Source organism: Prunus dulcis, chromosome 6 (genome assembly GCF_902201215.1).
Source record: "Prunus dulcis chromosome 6, ALMONDv2, whole genome shotgun sequence".
NCBI classification, from domain to species: Eukaryota; Viridiplantae; Streptophyta; class Magnoliopsida; order Rosales; family Rosaceae; genus Prunus; species Prunus dulcis.
Genome location: NC_047655.1, coordinates 13,315,638 through 13,332,298, shown reverse-complemented (window position 1 = coordinate 13,332,298; position 16,661 = coordinate 13,315,638). Strand labels below are relative to the sequence as shown.

The window sequence follows — 16,661 nt, the reverse complement described above, 5'->3', positions numbered from 1 at the left end:
TGGATATGTCGGTCTACGTGATTTCAGGATCGCGTAGGATTCGACGGAATGCGAATCGGAGTCCCGGATACTCCGGAATCGCGAACCCTGGGGCTAGGGTTAGGGTTTTAAGCGATAACGCGATTTTGGCCAATCCGACCGTCCGATTCGGACCAATTTCGCAGAACTTGGTTCCCGCCCCATGAGAAACCCTCCGGGAAGCTCAGATTGGCCATTAGAGACCGTGGACCCATGGGGTCCCGGATCGGCCGATCGGGCAGCTCATCGCTTATCAAGGTTCTGGGTCTCTTGAGGCCAGCCTAACTAATTAAAAAGCTGAGGCGGGCATAGGAATAACTGGAATAAGTTTTGTATTTCTAGGAGCCGGGGGCAGGATGTTTAGTTGAATTTCGTTTTATTCAGCAGTTTATTAATTTAATTTTTCGGGGTAATCAGGTATCAGGAGCCCGACCGAATTTTAAAAGGAGACCTCCGAGGGATCGAAGTAGCTCGGACCATCTGTGAGTGGACCTTCTTTCATAATTCAGATTTCATAAATGAATTGATGTGCTTTTATATGAATTGATGTGCTTTTATATAAAATAGATTTTATAAATGATTTTATATAAATGAGTTTTATAAATGAGTTTATTTGAGTAAGTTTCTTCATTCAGTCTTTGAGTAAGTTTTAATACGATTTTGAATATGATCAGTACAGTAATAATTCTATAAGTCGGTGCTGCTTATTTACCAGTTACAGAAACAGAGTTTGAGTTTTGAATCAGTTGAGACCGCAGCACGACTTGAGTTTTTTAGTTGTGATTCAGATTTTTCTAAAGGACTTTATTTTTAAACCACCTCGTACCCGTTTTTCTTTATGGTGATTACCCAGAGTCGGACCGATGTCTACGGACATCCAGTCTGATTATAGTTCAGTCAGTGCACTTGACTTGCCTCACGAGTTTCGGGGACGCTCGGACCGTGAGTGCCAGGATTTGCGGCTCGGCAGATTTGGTATCCCGAGACCTGCCAGGATTGCGGCTCGGCTGACTCTGTGTCCCCGAGACCTGCCAGGATTGCGGATCAGGCTGACTACGGTCCCCTGTATCCTGCCAGAGCGACTCGAGTTGACTTGGTGTCACCGAGGAATCTGCCGGCGGGACAGGCTGATCATAGTCCCCTGATTTCGCCAGTTTGCGGCTCGGGTAGCCTGTGTGACGCCCGAGACCTGCCAGGGAATTGACGGAAATGACAGGGGTACAAACTGGTGGTATTTCAAAGGATTTTGAGTTTCTTTTATTTAACTATGGTTTTCAGTTATTTTAAGTCAGTTTTTCTGATTTTTCAAGTATAGATACCTTTATATTCGTTCAGTTATGAAAGATCTGAGTACAGAGTTTTTATACGCGTTGGATTTCAGTACTTTTATGAAAGCTTTGAATTCAGTGGTTTGTATGAAACTTTCAAGTTTGAATATGACTGATATAGAATGCCTTGAATTGACTACGCGTGATATAATAAGTAAGTATTCAGTTTTATTTAGCTAAATTTATTTTACCATGGGGGATATTATGTTTATGAGAATTGTTTTGAAGAACATTATTGTTGCTTTGGTCCACTCACATTTTCAACCTGTTTTTCGCCCCAGGCCGTAGAAGTACGCGGGATCCACCACCGGGCCAATCATAGTTTCTGCGCCAAGGTAAAGTTTTGCAGAAGATCCTTGCAACCTTGAAAACCCTAGAAAATGCTCTGATATCATGTTGAACATAAGGAATTGAGGTTGGAATCTGTTTGTTGACTTAGTCTGGCTGTTGGTAGGGTTTCTGAGATTATTTGACAGGTGAAAATTTTGGGATAAATCAAAAATACAGGGGAGGTTCTGCCGAATTTTCGGCAGAAATCTAAGGAAATTTAAAGAGAAATTGAAGTCAGAAGGGTAAGAAGGTCATTTGTGCCCGACATTTGTCAGGTGTCGGACACGCACAGGACTTGGCTCGAATTCCAAAGTGGAAATTGGGTCGGGTCCTGTCAATTGCTGGCATATCAAAAACGTTGAAGCTAAGGATCCTATTTCATGTCATTCATAGCCATGTAACGCCCACTACCTCACCATTATTTCTTTTCCACTAGCTCTCCACCATCAACACATGTTTAATCCAATTAATCTCTCACTTAAACCCTTCATTACCCACCATGAATGTATTAGCTTTCCACTCACCTCATTGACAACTATAAATCACCCATCAACTTATTTGGCAAGGAGACCACTAAGACAAATTTCTTTATCCATTTCATTCAAAATTTAGTTATGTTTTTCTTTGTAATAAGTTGCCAGAACTCTAGCTAAGGCTAAAGGGAATGTCCCTTGAGTAAGTTTGTGCATTGTTCTTTAATTCAATATACGGTATGAATTGCTGACTTCTTTTATTTTTGGTTGTTCAATATGTTCATATCTTTTTATTTTGATTGATATTAAGTCCTGCTATCTTTTCATGAGTTCAATTATATTTTTCTCATTGTTAAGAATTGACTTAGTATGCTTTTAAATTAAAAGATTAGATATTAAGCAATTCTATTTTTTGAACAATCATTAATAAAAAATAAGATTGAAAAATTAAATTGATTTTAATTTCTTTATCTTTTGGTCAAAGTTTCTCAATGATAATTTTAATCGAGTTATAATTTGGATTAAAGAGCATGAAACATATTTTGCTTTAGGAATTGAACCTTGATGCCTTAGCATTTCCATTATTGATATTCATTTTTAAACTCAATCTCTACAACACTCAAATCAAATTACTTTTCCATTTTGCTTGTCACTTTTATTTTGGTACGTTTAATTATTTCTTTGTCTGCAGACATTTGCCTATATGCTCTTTGAGGATACGATACTTGGACTTCCAAGATTATTACTATGTGTGACTACTTGCACTTGGGTAGACGCAACAAGCAGCGACATCACAAAGTTTATGGGAAAAAGTTGTAATGCCAATCCATGATCACAAAGTCAAGAGGAAAATTGAAAATATCCAATCCACGATCGACCACATTTCTAAGCAAAAGGACAGTTTTGGCATTGCCAGCATCGCTTCACCGAAGGGAGGTCAAGGTATCATTTCTATGAATGAGAGGCTGCGATGGTGGAGGCGGCCATTAACCCATACTGAGGAAGATGATTTGGTTGATCTTGTAGAAGACACTGAGGCATTGCTAACACAGCTATCTAGGACCGAGGTGCCGAGTGGTTTCTATTGTACGTATGGGTGGTTTGGGCAAAACTACTCTTGCGAAAAATTTGTACAATCACATTGATCTAAGGGACCAATTTGATTGTAAGGCGTTCGTTTATGTATCTCAAGAGTACAGAAGAAGACTCTGCGAAGAATCATCAAAGATGTAAATGCTCAAAATATAGGTGATTTGGAGGAAGTAGAGGAAGAGATGGTAAAGCAGCTGTACGAATTCTTGAGAGGGAGGAAGTATCTTGTGGTTCTTGATGATGTATGGGAAATGGAAGTTTGGGATAGTTTGGAAGCTGCATTTCCTACCAGTGGAATGACAGGAAGTAAGGTGATGCTGACAACCCGAAACAGGGAGGTTGCCTTACATGCAGATGCAAGGAGCACTCCCCATGAGCTGCGAATGCTGACAGAGGATGAAAGCCTGGAATTGTTTCGCAAGAAAGCACTCCCGGGAATGGATCATTTTCCCTCGACTTGAAGAATCTGGGAAGAGAGATGGTGACGAAATGCGGAGGTCTACCCTTGGCAGTGGTGGTGCTTGGAGGATTACTATCCAGGAAAATGAAGACTAGAGAGGAATGGGAACATGTCCTTCAAAACCTCAGTTGGCACCTGATTGATCAAGATCGTATTTCTGCAATTTTAGCCCTGAGCTATAAAGACTTGCCTTTCTACTTAAAATCACGTTTTCTTCATTTGGGTCTTTTCCCTAAGGATTTCTCCGTACCAAAAACGCAATTGATGCGCTTGTGGGTAGCAGAAGGATTCTTACCCCCAACAAGGGGAAGATAAAGCAGAAGGTGTTACTGAAAATTGCGCGAACGAGTTGATTAATAGGTGCATGATCCAAGTGGGAACTCTAACCTCACTTGGGAGGGTTAAGACCATCTGCATCCATGATCTTCTTAGAGACTTCTCTCTCTCTCTCTGTGTATCGAGGGAAGAAAATTTTATTGGAATTTATACTGTTTGTGAAGTTGAATCATCAGTTTCCCCATCAACCAAATCTCGAAGAATTGCCTTACATTCTAACCCTACGCGACATGGTTTCCTACACTCAAACCTTTCCTAAATCCATATGCTCCCCATTTACGATCCCTTCATTTTTTCAATGACTTTCAAAATCCAAATTACTATTTTATTGAAAAGGATTTCAAGTTGCTGAAGGTCTTATATCTAAAGCATACAATGGGATCCACGCACACACCTAGTGCTATAGGGATCCTAATTCAGTTGAGGTATCTTGGAGTGAGCCAGATTCTTAAAAATTGCTACATCCCATCATCGATTGGAAACTTGAAGCACCTAGAGACACTGGATTTGGGATCTTCTATTCACCCATCCCCAAAGTAATTTGGAAGATGAAACGTTTGGGGCATTTGCTCCTTTGTGATAAGTCCCAACCAAATCGTGTCAAGCTTAGATTGGACACCTTGAGCCATTTACAGACCCTAAAAACTACATGGGCTGGAAGATGGATAGAAGACGGTGGCTTAGCCAACATGATCAGTCTACGACGACTGGGAATAGAAAGATTATCACAAGAAAGGATAAACTTGGTGATTTCAATCCTAAAGAGAATGTGCTACCTGCAATCATTGTCGCTGGAGGTGATGAACAATGAAACATTACCAACATCCATGGGCCTCTCATTTCCAACATCTCCACAAGCTGTGTTTGAAGGGGAAAATAGAGAAGTTACCTGATGTATGTGAATTACAGCCAAACCTCGTCAAGCTAAGTTTGATTGGTTCTGAGCTCCAGAAAGATTCGATAGTTCAACTAGAAAGGTTGCCATACCTGAAGATGCTTGTCTTGGGGAACCAATCATACAACTGGAGGGAACTCGTTTGCTCTTCAGAAGGGTTTCCACAGCTGCAAGTTCTACACCTTGTTTCTTTAATTGGAGGAATGGGCAGTGGAAGACAATGCAATGATGAAGCTCAAGCATCTAAAGATAGAAAGTTACCTAAAACTGAAAAAGATTCCAGAAAGATTGAAGTTGTTTACTACTACTCTAGAGAAATTAGAGATTGTTGCAATGGACACAGGTTTCGAACAGCAGATTTGATTGAATCAATATAAAGCCTCAACCAAATGTTTCCAACATTAATGTAAGTTTGTTTTTTATTAAGTAAATCAACTTTAATTATAAGGCACAACATTTGTTTTTAAGTTTGATTACTCCGTTCTAATTTATTGAGAAATTTTTATATACACTACTATATAAATACCATACAGGCTACTTTGTTAGGCTCGCATTCATAGTGGTTTTATGAACCGTCTCTAAGACCCCCTACAAAGACCATTCATGCCAGAAATCAACCAAATCGGACATCAAAATAAACATTAATCAATTGCAAACTTTGTGACAACCTAAACTGTTCCTTTACATCTTTGGCACAGTATGAAAATGAAGATGCGTTGAATCCAGATTTTGGTTCAGTATGCACGAAACAATACCACGCTACAAAATGGATATTTTATTTTCCCATGTTGATTATAAGGAAGAAATACTCTTAAGAAGTAGACACAGAGTTGGTAAGGTGCTCTCATTAATTGTTGAATACAATTGCTTCAAAAAATACAGATTTCAGATTCCTATTGAATGAACTTTTAAAAAACAAATTAAAAAAGAAATAAAACAAAATAAAGATGTATAATTACCTAGGTACACGGGTGATGATATACCGTCCCTTCTCTAAATCGTATATAGTCTTTAATTGTGGTTTCCGCGATTGCAATACAAAGAATACAGCGAATAGAGCAATTAAAAGAAACGCAAAGAAAGAGAGGTAAGTGACTGACTCATTTCCAACAATCTGGCCCATATTGTCAAGTTCCCATTCAAGGGGCTCCAGCATTGTTTCAACGAGGAAGGCACCAAGTGTCCAATCAAGGAGGATGTTTCCAGTCTTGTTGGCAAATCCAACCCTGAAAAGAGTAATAACATTAACTTGATCGTATACAAAAAGGTTTCCATCTTACAACAAATATCGGTTCAAGGGAAGCTAGATCACGATATTAAGTGTTGTATAGGGTTGAAAGAAAGATGCAATAAGGACAGCTCCACAAAATGCAGTAAAATGAAGTTTGAAGACATGCAGAGTGCATACAAAGCCTTCTACATTGCAGAAATGCATTCTTTGTTATTACGCATGCATCAATACCAAAAATATCAGTTTTATAGCTCATAGGATTTCTGGCAGCTTTTTAATTAACTCACCTTATCCAATAGATACATAAAGAATATAGATGAAGATTACCAGTTACTACCAAGCCTGCAAGTGTACAACATACCTTTTCTCATTCATGGGGATTCCTAGACTGTCATGCAACAGTGCCACCATATATGCAGATGAGAAACAATATTTCAATAAATCTGAGTCAACGATGCTGTGATGTTGATTTTTCTGTTTATCCCAATCATCTTCACAGTAACGTTGACCTGCTGCCTCCAATTCAAACAAAGAAGCCGTGGGAACCAGCCCAAAAAGCTGTACACGGTTGAAAACAGGCAAAAGTACCAAATTAATGACTGAAACAAATAAGAAATAAGGCAAAAGGTATTCAGGTTAAACAAAAAGTAGCCTAGAACTAAAACGTGAAAATTTGTAATTATCTTTGGCATGTCCTTACACTCCCTTTATAGTAGATTCAAGCGAAATTGAGTTTACAACACCCTTCGAACTTAAATATATCCTTCAAATTTTTTGCAAATAGACACTTTATAAAAGGCATTCCCTTATGGCACATGCTCCTATAAATTGTCAATTCATTTATAGTGACATTCAGTGATCAGGGTAAGCTAAGTTGCAAATGTACTTAGGCTGAAGTGAACCATTGATATATTCTAATGATTGCACATTCATACCTAGGTGGATACGAATTTCTAATTTCTGGGCAATACTTAAGAAGGTGAGTGCTATCACGTCACTACTTTCCTAGAACCTAGAACAGCACTCAAGCACATGTTAGAAAACCAAATTTGTTGGAAATCCCTAATATTTTATAGTTCTTAGTGTATTTTATTTCTAAACTTGTATAGAATGTTTGAGGCCTTGATTGCTTGATAAGCCCCCTAGAGATTAAGACAAACTTTTTGGTATTTTGTGTTGGAATAAAACTTCTTGACAACTTTAGACAATCAAGAAAGCTGTGCAGCTTTTCCAGTGGAGTTCAGAAATCAATGGACCAGATATTTCTGGCAGTAGGAAACGGGAATATATGATTATGCAATAAAGGCCTCGAATCCAAATTCAAGTAAATCGGTTTTGCTAGCAAGTTTAGAACTCATGGAAATGATTAACTTACATAAGAGAACAGGTCTCAAGGGCATTGTAAACCTTACAAGTGCCTATTATTCTGATCATATTCTGAAGCACTGCTCATAAACTTTAAAAGTTTTGTTGGTTTATTTTTTCTTCCTACACCTACTTTGAGTCAATTGACTAACTCCTGAGCAAGTGCAGTCCCTTTGTGCCATACCATGTAATTAATGAGATAAATCCCTCGATTCCCAGGGTTGCACACAATGAGCTATGCTGCTTGCAAAGGCCACACTTAGACCCGAGTAAATTGGACTTGTTCTTAAAACAGTGAGCTTGTGTAGGCTTTGCTTAGCGGAGGGTGCCTTGCAAGCCTATGTATAATACAAAAAAGTAAAAACCTTCTTAAGTTAACAGTATAATTTATAAATATGTACTTTAAAATTCATTCATTTTTCTTTTTCAAGTTTCAGACTCGAGCTCGAGCTCAGCCGGTTTTATAGCTTCTGAATTTGTAATGAACCAGGTTTAAACCTGAAGGTTGAGCTCAACTTAGCAAGCATAGCTTAAATGAACCGTAGCCCAGCTTGATGTGGCCTGCTTGCATACCTACATAAAGCAGCAACAGAGAATTTGAAGACAGGCGCAAACTCAGGCCAGTGCTTCCTAAACCATCTTGAACCTAAACCAAAGAAGCACTCACCTGTCTGGTTGAATATGAGCCCAATGTTGACTGACAACACTTTAGTGTGTGTAGTTGCAGTTTGAACTATTATACCCTTATAGGTTAGTAAGGTTTGCAATTGGGTCCAAAATTACATTTCTGTCAAATAAATTGACAGAAATGAGATGCGTTGGTCATACATGAGAGGATAAAAGTGCGATTTGACAATGGGTTTTATCTCTCTCCCCCATTTTAAACATTTAAAAAAAATACCTTCAATCCCTAAAATACATTTCAGAAAGTTTCAATTTCTAAAATGACAATCCTAATGCCCCTTCTAAATGATTTTACTTTAGAAAGGGAATTAGGAAATAATCTCATTATACTTCTTAATGAAATTATGGTGTAAAATACAAAGTAGTTTATTGTGACCAGTAACAATTAATAGCCTAATTATAATTTGTAACAAACCTGAAACTCATGCCAGCTAAACTTTAACAAAGAAAATGAAATAACCTGTTTATTTACCAACCTCAGAAGTAAATAAGAAGTTCTTGGTAGAAACTGGTTTGCCTCGTAACTCAAAAGGAAAGGATGAGACAATTTTGCAAGGTGCGTGCATGCATTTGTCTGCATTTTTAAATAACAGCTATTAATGAATCTTTTTTTTATACAAGTGACCTAGAATCTCATAAACCAATGAGTTATAACTTCACAATTTATCTAACAGATATCTTCTCAAAAAGAATGCTTCTATAAACAAGATAATTTATAGGAGAGTAAAATTGGTAAAATAGCATAAAATCAAAGTGTATTTCCATGGATGTATAGGTAGATATTATTTATAAAATTTATTAATAAGCAGGCAGTGTGATTTTTTTTTAAAGCTTGATTAGTCATGCTGTCAATTGACGATACAGTTACATAATCATTTACTATGTCATTTCCAACTGAACTCTGCATCAATCACAAATGGCTTTCAACATGCAAGTTGACCTTGTAATTCTCTTTACTTTTATTCTAGCTATATGGTGAATAGGTCAGTTATCTAATGAGATCTTAGAGCATCCACAATGGACTCCCTAAACAACCTCCTTAGATAAAATTTAGGAAGGAAGTGAGAAAACCCACCTCCAACCATGCTCCCTATCCAACTCCTAAAATTGGGAGACCTCTAGGAGCTCCTAAATCTGAGGAGAGAGAAAGGACTCCTAGTGGCTCCCTATAATTAAATGCTTCTTTACTTTAATGCTATTTTAAGTATTTATTTAATGCCAATTATTTATTATTATTATTTTATATGAAGAGAGAGCATTTATGCTAAATTAAAAACAAAAAAATAAATCATTTATGATTCCCTAAACTAGGGAGCATGGTTGGAGTTGAAATTTTTTTAAGGAGCTCCTAAAATAGCTTTCTAATGTTTTTAGCTAAATTTTAACTAAAAAAATAAGGAGCATGATTGTGGATGCTCTTAGTTCTCAAAAGTTGGATCAAATATGGATGCACAATAGGTGAAATGTTTCTCAGGAAATCTCTCACCCCTTCACATGTGAACTAATAGGAAAAGACGAAGAAAGAACCTGACTTAAAGACCTTAGGAAAGAGCGCTTCATGGATAGATTTAGCGATCCAAGGGAAAAATGCTATTTTTCATCCTTTCTCTACTAATTGACAACCCCTTTACTGACTGCACCTCACTTGCTCTATCCACTTAACTTCATCCATCCATTGGCACCACTTAACTTACTTCATCCATCCACTGCCAATGTACTTTTAAAAGGTGAAAGAGGGTCACCTGCCTCAATCTTAAGGGCAATACCTGTGAGATAACCTTGTACAAACTTGAAACAAATCTGTTGGTTTGAAGTCCACAACATTTACTGCATCTCATTTATTGGGATAAGGCAAGTGTGGGTGATGCAAAATAATGAATTAGGGTTGTTCTAATTTCGTTTCCTATTTTATTTTGTTATTTTCCTGTTTTGGTTACTTTCCTGTTTGTAGTAGGATTAAGATTACTTTCCTATTTCTAGTAGGGTAACTTAGGATCACTTTCCTATTATAAATATGTGGTTGGTAATTCAATAGAGACGACTTCATGGATGAATGAAATTATCTGTTCTTGTGTTCTCTCTTGTTTCTCTGCCTTCTAAACCCTAATATCTCTTTTCTCTTCTAGATCTCTCTTCAGTCTATCTATTTCTCTCTGATCAGCTCTTCTATCATTATAATTCTGTTTCTAATCCTCAGTTTTCTTCTCCTAATCTTTTTGTTCGGTATTTCTATTATCTTGAATCCTAACTCCTCTTCTTTTCTAAATCCCTTTCTAATTTCTAAATTTCTTGTTACTTGTTCTAAATTGGTAAGTTTCACCAGTTATGCTGCATTTATTACTTCATAGTATGAAACTCCTCAAAGACTGATGTTTTGCACATGTGCGGGGGTGTGCTTTAATTCAAAATTATCCCAGCACAAAACCATAAAATAGCATCGAGGATTTTCTTGCCCCTTACAAAAACTTCCAAGAACAGAGCTCTTTCCTAGATCCATTGTTATGGCGCTTAAAATTCAATTTGGTCTTCCATCTTACTCCCTTCTAGGGAGACACATTATAACCAAAAGTTCTATTGTTGCCACTAATGACATATGCAATAGTGACACTGAGAAATAGGCTAATTAGTAGTTCTTTTTTCAGGAAAGGGCAACTTTATTGCTAATATACAATAAAACAACTTTTTATAGACAGGTTATTTTATGGTTATATAAGGGGCAGCTAACACGAAAAGATATAAAGAAATAATTCCACTTAACTGTCCAACTGAAGCACGAAGTCAACTAAAAATTGGTACCAGCACAAGATAATTGAATTTCAAATGAAAAGGAAGATCAGAAACTCATGACACTGAAGGAGCAAAAGATGATGCTACCTTGCCTTCTCTTTAATAATGCCAAAGCTTCAGATTTGCAAGAAGAAAAGTTTCCACCCATTGAGGACACCAGAAGTTGTGTATCACTTGCATTCACTGTCAGCTTATATCCTCTAGGAATACAAGGGTTACCAAGACTTCTCTCCTTAGAATTCGAAACTGCATTACAAGTGATTTTTTTGCCACAATCAGAAGCAGATTCAAAAAAAAAAAAAGGCTGAACGTGCAACAAATTTATACTTGAGGCTTAATGTTAACACGCCCATATATGCAACAGATTAAACCACTAAAATGCTGCATGCTAAGATTTGTTTCATATCCAGATATAGTTCCAAATATAGTTTTGTATAGTATTGCGTGTTTGAATACCAAACTATTAACTATCTGAAACAAACAACAATGCATAAGTAGGTATAGCCATGAAGAGCAACAATGGTCCAAGAACAACAAAGCCATGTATGCAAGGTAGTCAAACCTACTAAGGAATATGGATACGAGACGACATCAACATGCTGGTTAGAGAGTTCTCAAACTTTAAGAATATGGATACGATAATAATCATAGTTCTGTAAAGTCTTAACAAATTTTTTTTAGCATTGCTAATCTAATAATGGTCAATCTATGACCTAAAATTCCGTTGTTTTTTTCTCCCAAGTAACAACTGTGTTCATTCATTTTCATGCTTCATTGGTTATATTCGAGCATCAAGAGCACTTTATCATGCTAAGGTTCAGTCTAATGTGCTAAAGTGTCTTTATATTTTTTAGTCCGTCTTTATGTGAGTTGTGCATTTAATTTTCGATTCTCATTTATCAAAATCTCAAAGTTTCAGACCCATAACTTTATATACTATCACGAAATATGAATTAAAAAAATCCAGGAAAATGCAATTGAGATATATGTTTCCGCCTTTTGACTCACCCAGGCATTCCGGAACCCTCAATGAGCTCAAGCAATTAAAACTAGTTATATTATAGTGCTTGAAACCTCTGACTACTTTATAATGATTGTATTGAGCTTTAAAATAATGAAAATATTAGAATGTGCCACTGATGCCTTAGTAACACTAAACTAAAGTTAATCTTCATCCCTTTCCTTTTTCTTCTTTTATTTTTATTTTTTATATAATAAGAAACTTGATTTTTTATTAGAAATTAAACAGTACAACAAAAGTGCACAACAAGTCCACTTCTAAAAGAAAACTAAATGTGCAAACTGCATCAGCACCTCAATGATGTGAATGGAACCAAAAAGGCACAAATCAATGGTGTGAATGGAGCCAAAGTCCAGATGCAACTGAAGGTTGTGCAATATATATTTCAATGTATAATTATAGTAGTTCAAAGCCACGAAATCAACTTTTATCCCATGGTTCCGAAAAAGAGAAAGGTCAACAAATCTTACAAGGTGTCAATTCTCTAGACTTCTGCAGCTCATACAGTGATTCCCAAGCTGCATCCTGTACAAAAAAAAACACAAAACAAAAGAAAAAAAGAATTTGTCACAATATTTGGTTGAGGATCTTCCACTGTATCATCAAAACATTTCGAACGTGGTCAAGTAGCCTAAAGTTTAAGCTAATTCATAAAGCACTAGAAAAATTAAATACAAGTGGTACTTTAACTGTGAAAATCATTGATATTAAGAAGAAATTAAAGTTAGAATCCATTAGCCATCGATACGTACTTATGGTGAAAAAAATTAATAATACATACAAGTAATCCGATTAAATTGAGTCCAAACTAAAGATTTTATATCCACAAGCAATTTCATTTCTGTATGCTGCAGACAAGGGTATGTTAATTAATAGATAAAAGTGACCAATGAAGGAGAATCTTTATAAGAAATACCACGTTTCCAAGTGCTGCGCTCACACAAACTTGTACTAGCACATGTGCTAGTTACTAATTAAACACAGATTTAGATTAAGAACACAAGCTCTATAAATTTACAAACAGCATAGAGTGAGCTAATTACGTAGATATCAGAGGTTGTTAATTAATAGAACCACATAACCAATGAATTAATATCTAGTTAGTCATACACATGCCAATTTATAACATACACAGAGTTTCCAATTTATAACTATGTTATCCTATCGAATTCCAATATATACACATATGTAGTTGCTCAAACACATTTGAATTGGCACATGTACTGGTCAGACATAGGTATAGATTAAGCATACAGAGTGTATAAAATCACAATATCCAGGCAACACAGTTGTCCATGTTTGGAGTTTCCTCCACAATCTTTCATGACCAACCAACTCCATCAACAGTCTTATAATTCAAAAATAAATTTACAAACGGAATTCAGATGCAAACACCTGGCCAAATAGCGGCAAGCCTTGACTGTAAAGGTGGTAAGTAACTCCAAACAATTTGATAATTCGAGACGGAGAAGAATTCACTCCTAGTGATTCTTTTGCAGCATAAGTGACCTGCAAGTGATTTGCATTTTCAAGCATTATTATTAACACAAAAAAACACAGCTAGAAATGCTATTGTTTGTTTAGAACGATAAACTAAAGCCAGTAGTAGTTGGTAAATGAAAATAAACCTGCAAAGAAGTCCCACCAAGTTCAACAATCCCAGTAGTTTCCTGGGGCTCACTCTGCAATGTTCCAAGAGCATAGTTGGCACTCACCCAAGCATAAACACCTTGTTCCTCACCTGCGCGGCAAAATCGCAAATTCCAATTCACAATGTGACCAATTCACTCAAGCAAACCCTAACTACTGTACAGGACATGAAGATTTTAACCTGGAATGACCCGGGCCCACTCGTCCTTGAACCAAAACCCCGACGACCTCAGCACCTTCCTACACGATTCCAGAAGCTTCTCAGCGACCTCAGGCCCCAACGCATCCAGCTCGGCGCCGGCAAAGAAGAGGAGCTTGGTGTTGCCTCGCTCCTTCTTGGGCACCTGCAGCTTGGCGAAGCGGAGGAGAGGGACGAGGGACCCGCCGGCGCGATCGGGGTTGTCGGCGAAGGCGGAGAGGCCATGGGGGGAGGAGGTGGAGCTGGAGGGCGCGGTGCCGTCGAGAAAGTGGAAGACGCGGAGGCGGACGGCGGCGGGGCGCGCGGAGACGACGACGCCGAAGAGGGTGGATTCGGAATGGGCGAATTTGGGGGAGAGGTGGAGCTTGTGGGCGGTGGAGAGGAGGTAGAAGAGGAAGGGAAGGGTGAGGAGAGAGAGGGAGGGGATGAGGCATTTGGAGGGAAGGCGGTTGACGTTGCGGGAGGAGGAGCTGCCACTGGGAGGCGGTGGTCTCTTTGATTGGATTTGGAGTTGGAGGGTTGACAAATCCATTGGAGTTGGTGGCTTTGGCTACATTTGGTTTGGTTTTGGTTGGGAGATTTGAGATTTGGGCACTGAGCACTGGCCACTGGGCAGGCAGGGAAGCATGCAAATTCCAACGGAACTGCAGATTGTTCCCCAAAAAAATTGTATCGGGTTTCTGCAACACCTTTCTTTTTTTAGTTTAAAATTTGGATTATTTTTGGACATACCCCTCAAAGTGCATTTGACTCTAACTTTGCCCCCTAAACCTCATTTTGTCTCACTTTACCCCATTGTTCACTCATACTTGTCTCACTTTACCTCATTTTTGACAAAATATTAATGGATAGTTGGGAAGACACAGAGAGAGAGAGAATTGGAGAGGGAGGAAGATGAGGGAGAGAGAGGGGCAGAGTGTGGATCGGGGAGGAGGGCTAAGGTTTGGGTAACATGGGTAGTTAGTTAGGGAGACAAACAGAGATAGAGAATTGGAGAGGGAGGAAGATGAGGGGGAGAGTGAGAGAGACAGTGTGTGGGTCGGGGAGGAGGGCTAAGGTTTGGGTCGTGGTGGGTTGAGAGAGAGAGAGAGAGAAGGATGGGGGCAGATGGAGGGGGAAGGGAAGAGCAGGGTACTACTACTGATGTGGTTTTTTTTAGAGATATTTAGTGATATACCCATTTCTAGCACTAATATTATAAATAAACCCTACACAATTGAATTCCTATAAACAAACCCAAAAAAAACCCAAAAAATGATAGCTAGCCTTATTGAATTTTATATTGATTATTAAATTACTTTGATGCCCTATTGAGTGCTTTGGGTATTTTTATGAGATTTTGGGGTTGGGCTTGTTTTAAGAAATTGATGGCAGTTTTGTAATTTATAAAAAGTTAAAAGCTTTTTTGTTATGTTGTAAATGGGCTTTGGGTGTGTTTCTAAAGTCCATTTTATATAGGGTATTTTTATAATTTGGGCCCCCATATTGGGTATAATAGTGAATCTCCCTTTTTTTTAATCTTCTTTTTATAAAAAAAAAAAAATTTAATTTATGGATTTTAAGTTACTGAATTTAGGTTTTAACCACAAAAAAACTTTCACTTATAAAAAAAGCTAAAGCTTTTAATAAAAACAAAAAAACCTATCAACTTTCAAATAAAAAACATGCAAATGTAAAGGATTACTTAGGAAATCCAAAAATAAATAAGGGCAATTTTGTCCATTTTAGCTTTTTTAAAAATTTTTGTCTCTCCTTTGGCCTTTTCCAAAGTCTCCCAACTCAAATACACTTTCAATGATAAGCTTTAAATTTTCATTTTTTTTTTCTTTTATGAAGTAGAAAGGATAAACCCCAAGAATTTTTTTTAAAATAACTCAGTACACCCTACTACCAAATTATTTATGACATGTTTACTAATGTGTAATTGGATGAGAAGGAATTGAATTGAGGATGAGTTGATGGAGAGGAGTTATATTCTGAATTCCTATTGAAGTTGTTTAATAAACTATATGAAATTGGGGTAGGAGTGGTGGTAATCACTAAAATGTCATCGTTATTGGGTTAAAGTATATGACAAATTTGGAATTTTAAAATTGTGTGAGGATATAATAGGTAAAAAAGATGAATTCATAATGGGTTAGTTCTCCAGGAATTAGAATACCACCTCCCATCGAATAATTGAATTCCCCCAAAATTAGGAATTCAATCCTATGAATTCCTAATTTTGTGTGGATCCTACTTACATTTTAATTCCTTAATGTGAAGTAAACGCACGAATCCTTCATATGTGGAATTTAATGCCTGATGAGAATTCCAATTCCTAATTAGTAAACACACCATTATTGAATTACTCATTTACCTTTATATAAAATGACCAAAAAAGATATATTGAATTGTGAGATAAATTTAATTTTAATAAGTACACTTGACTCACCATATTCAACTTTGTTCAAACGTAAGTGAAAAACTCTACTTCCAAAAACCTTAACTCCAAACAATTTGTTTCATCGTTATTTAGTAATTTATTAATGCAAACAAATCTTATGGATGCTTCAGACATGTCGAGGGAGTCATCAAAAGAGGTATTAACTTTGGTTTTTTTTTAAATTTAGGTTGAAAATCTAACCAACCCTATTGGCACATAAAATTACTCATTATAGTGGAGGCAATTACACAAGTAGCAACAATCTCTATTTTAAATGTATAATCATATTTACAAACTTTATAATTGCTATTTGCTCCTAAACATAATAGAACCGTGAAAGCATTAATGTCCCAAGGTTATCCAATGG

At 37.1% G+C, this 16,661-nt stretch overlaps 1 protein-coding gene and 1 pseudogene across 1 annotated transcript; one reads left to right on the top strand and one right to left on the bottom strand.

The window, feature by feature from the left end:
- The first annotated feature begins 2,967 nt into the window (after positions 1 to 2,967).
- Positions 2,968 to 5,309, top strand: LOC117630312 (annotated as a pseudogene).
- A 434-nt stretch (positions 5,310 to 5,743) lies between these two features.
- Positions 5,744 to 14,990, bottom strand: LOC117632593 (probable apyrase 6). The gene is made up of 8 exons (XM_034366120.1): positions 13,852 to 14,990; positions 13,649 to 13,761; positions 13,416 to 13,529; positions 12,491 to 12,545; positions 11,087 to 11,245; positions 8,689 to 8,786; positions 6,525 to 6,721; positions 5,744 to 6,158 (listed from the first exon to the last, which is right to left on the bottom strand). Exons 1-8 carry the CDS (start codon positions 14,399 to 14,401, stop codon positions 5,888 to 5,890), a joined length of 1,557 nt encoding a protein of 518 aa, XP_034222011.1. The 5' UTR covers positions 14,402 to 14,990; the 3' UTR covers positions 5,744 to 5,887.
- Positions 14,991 to 16,661: the final 1,671 nt, after the last annotated feature.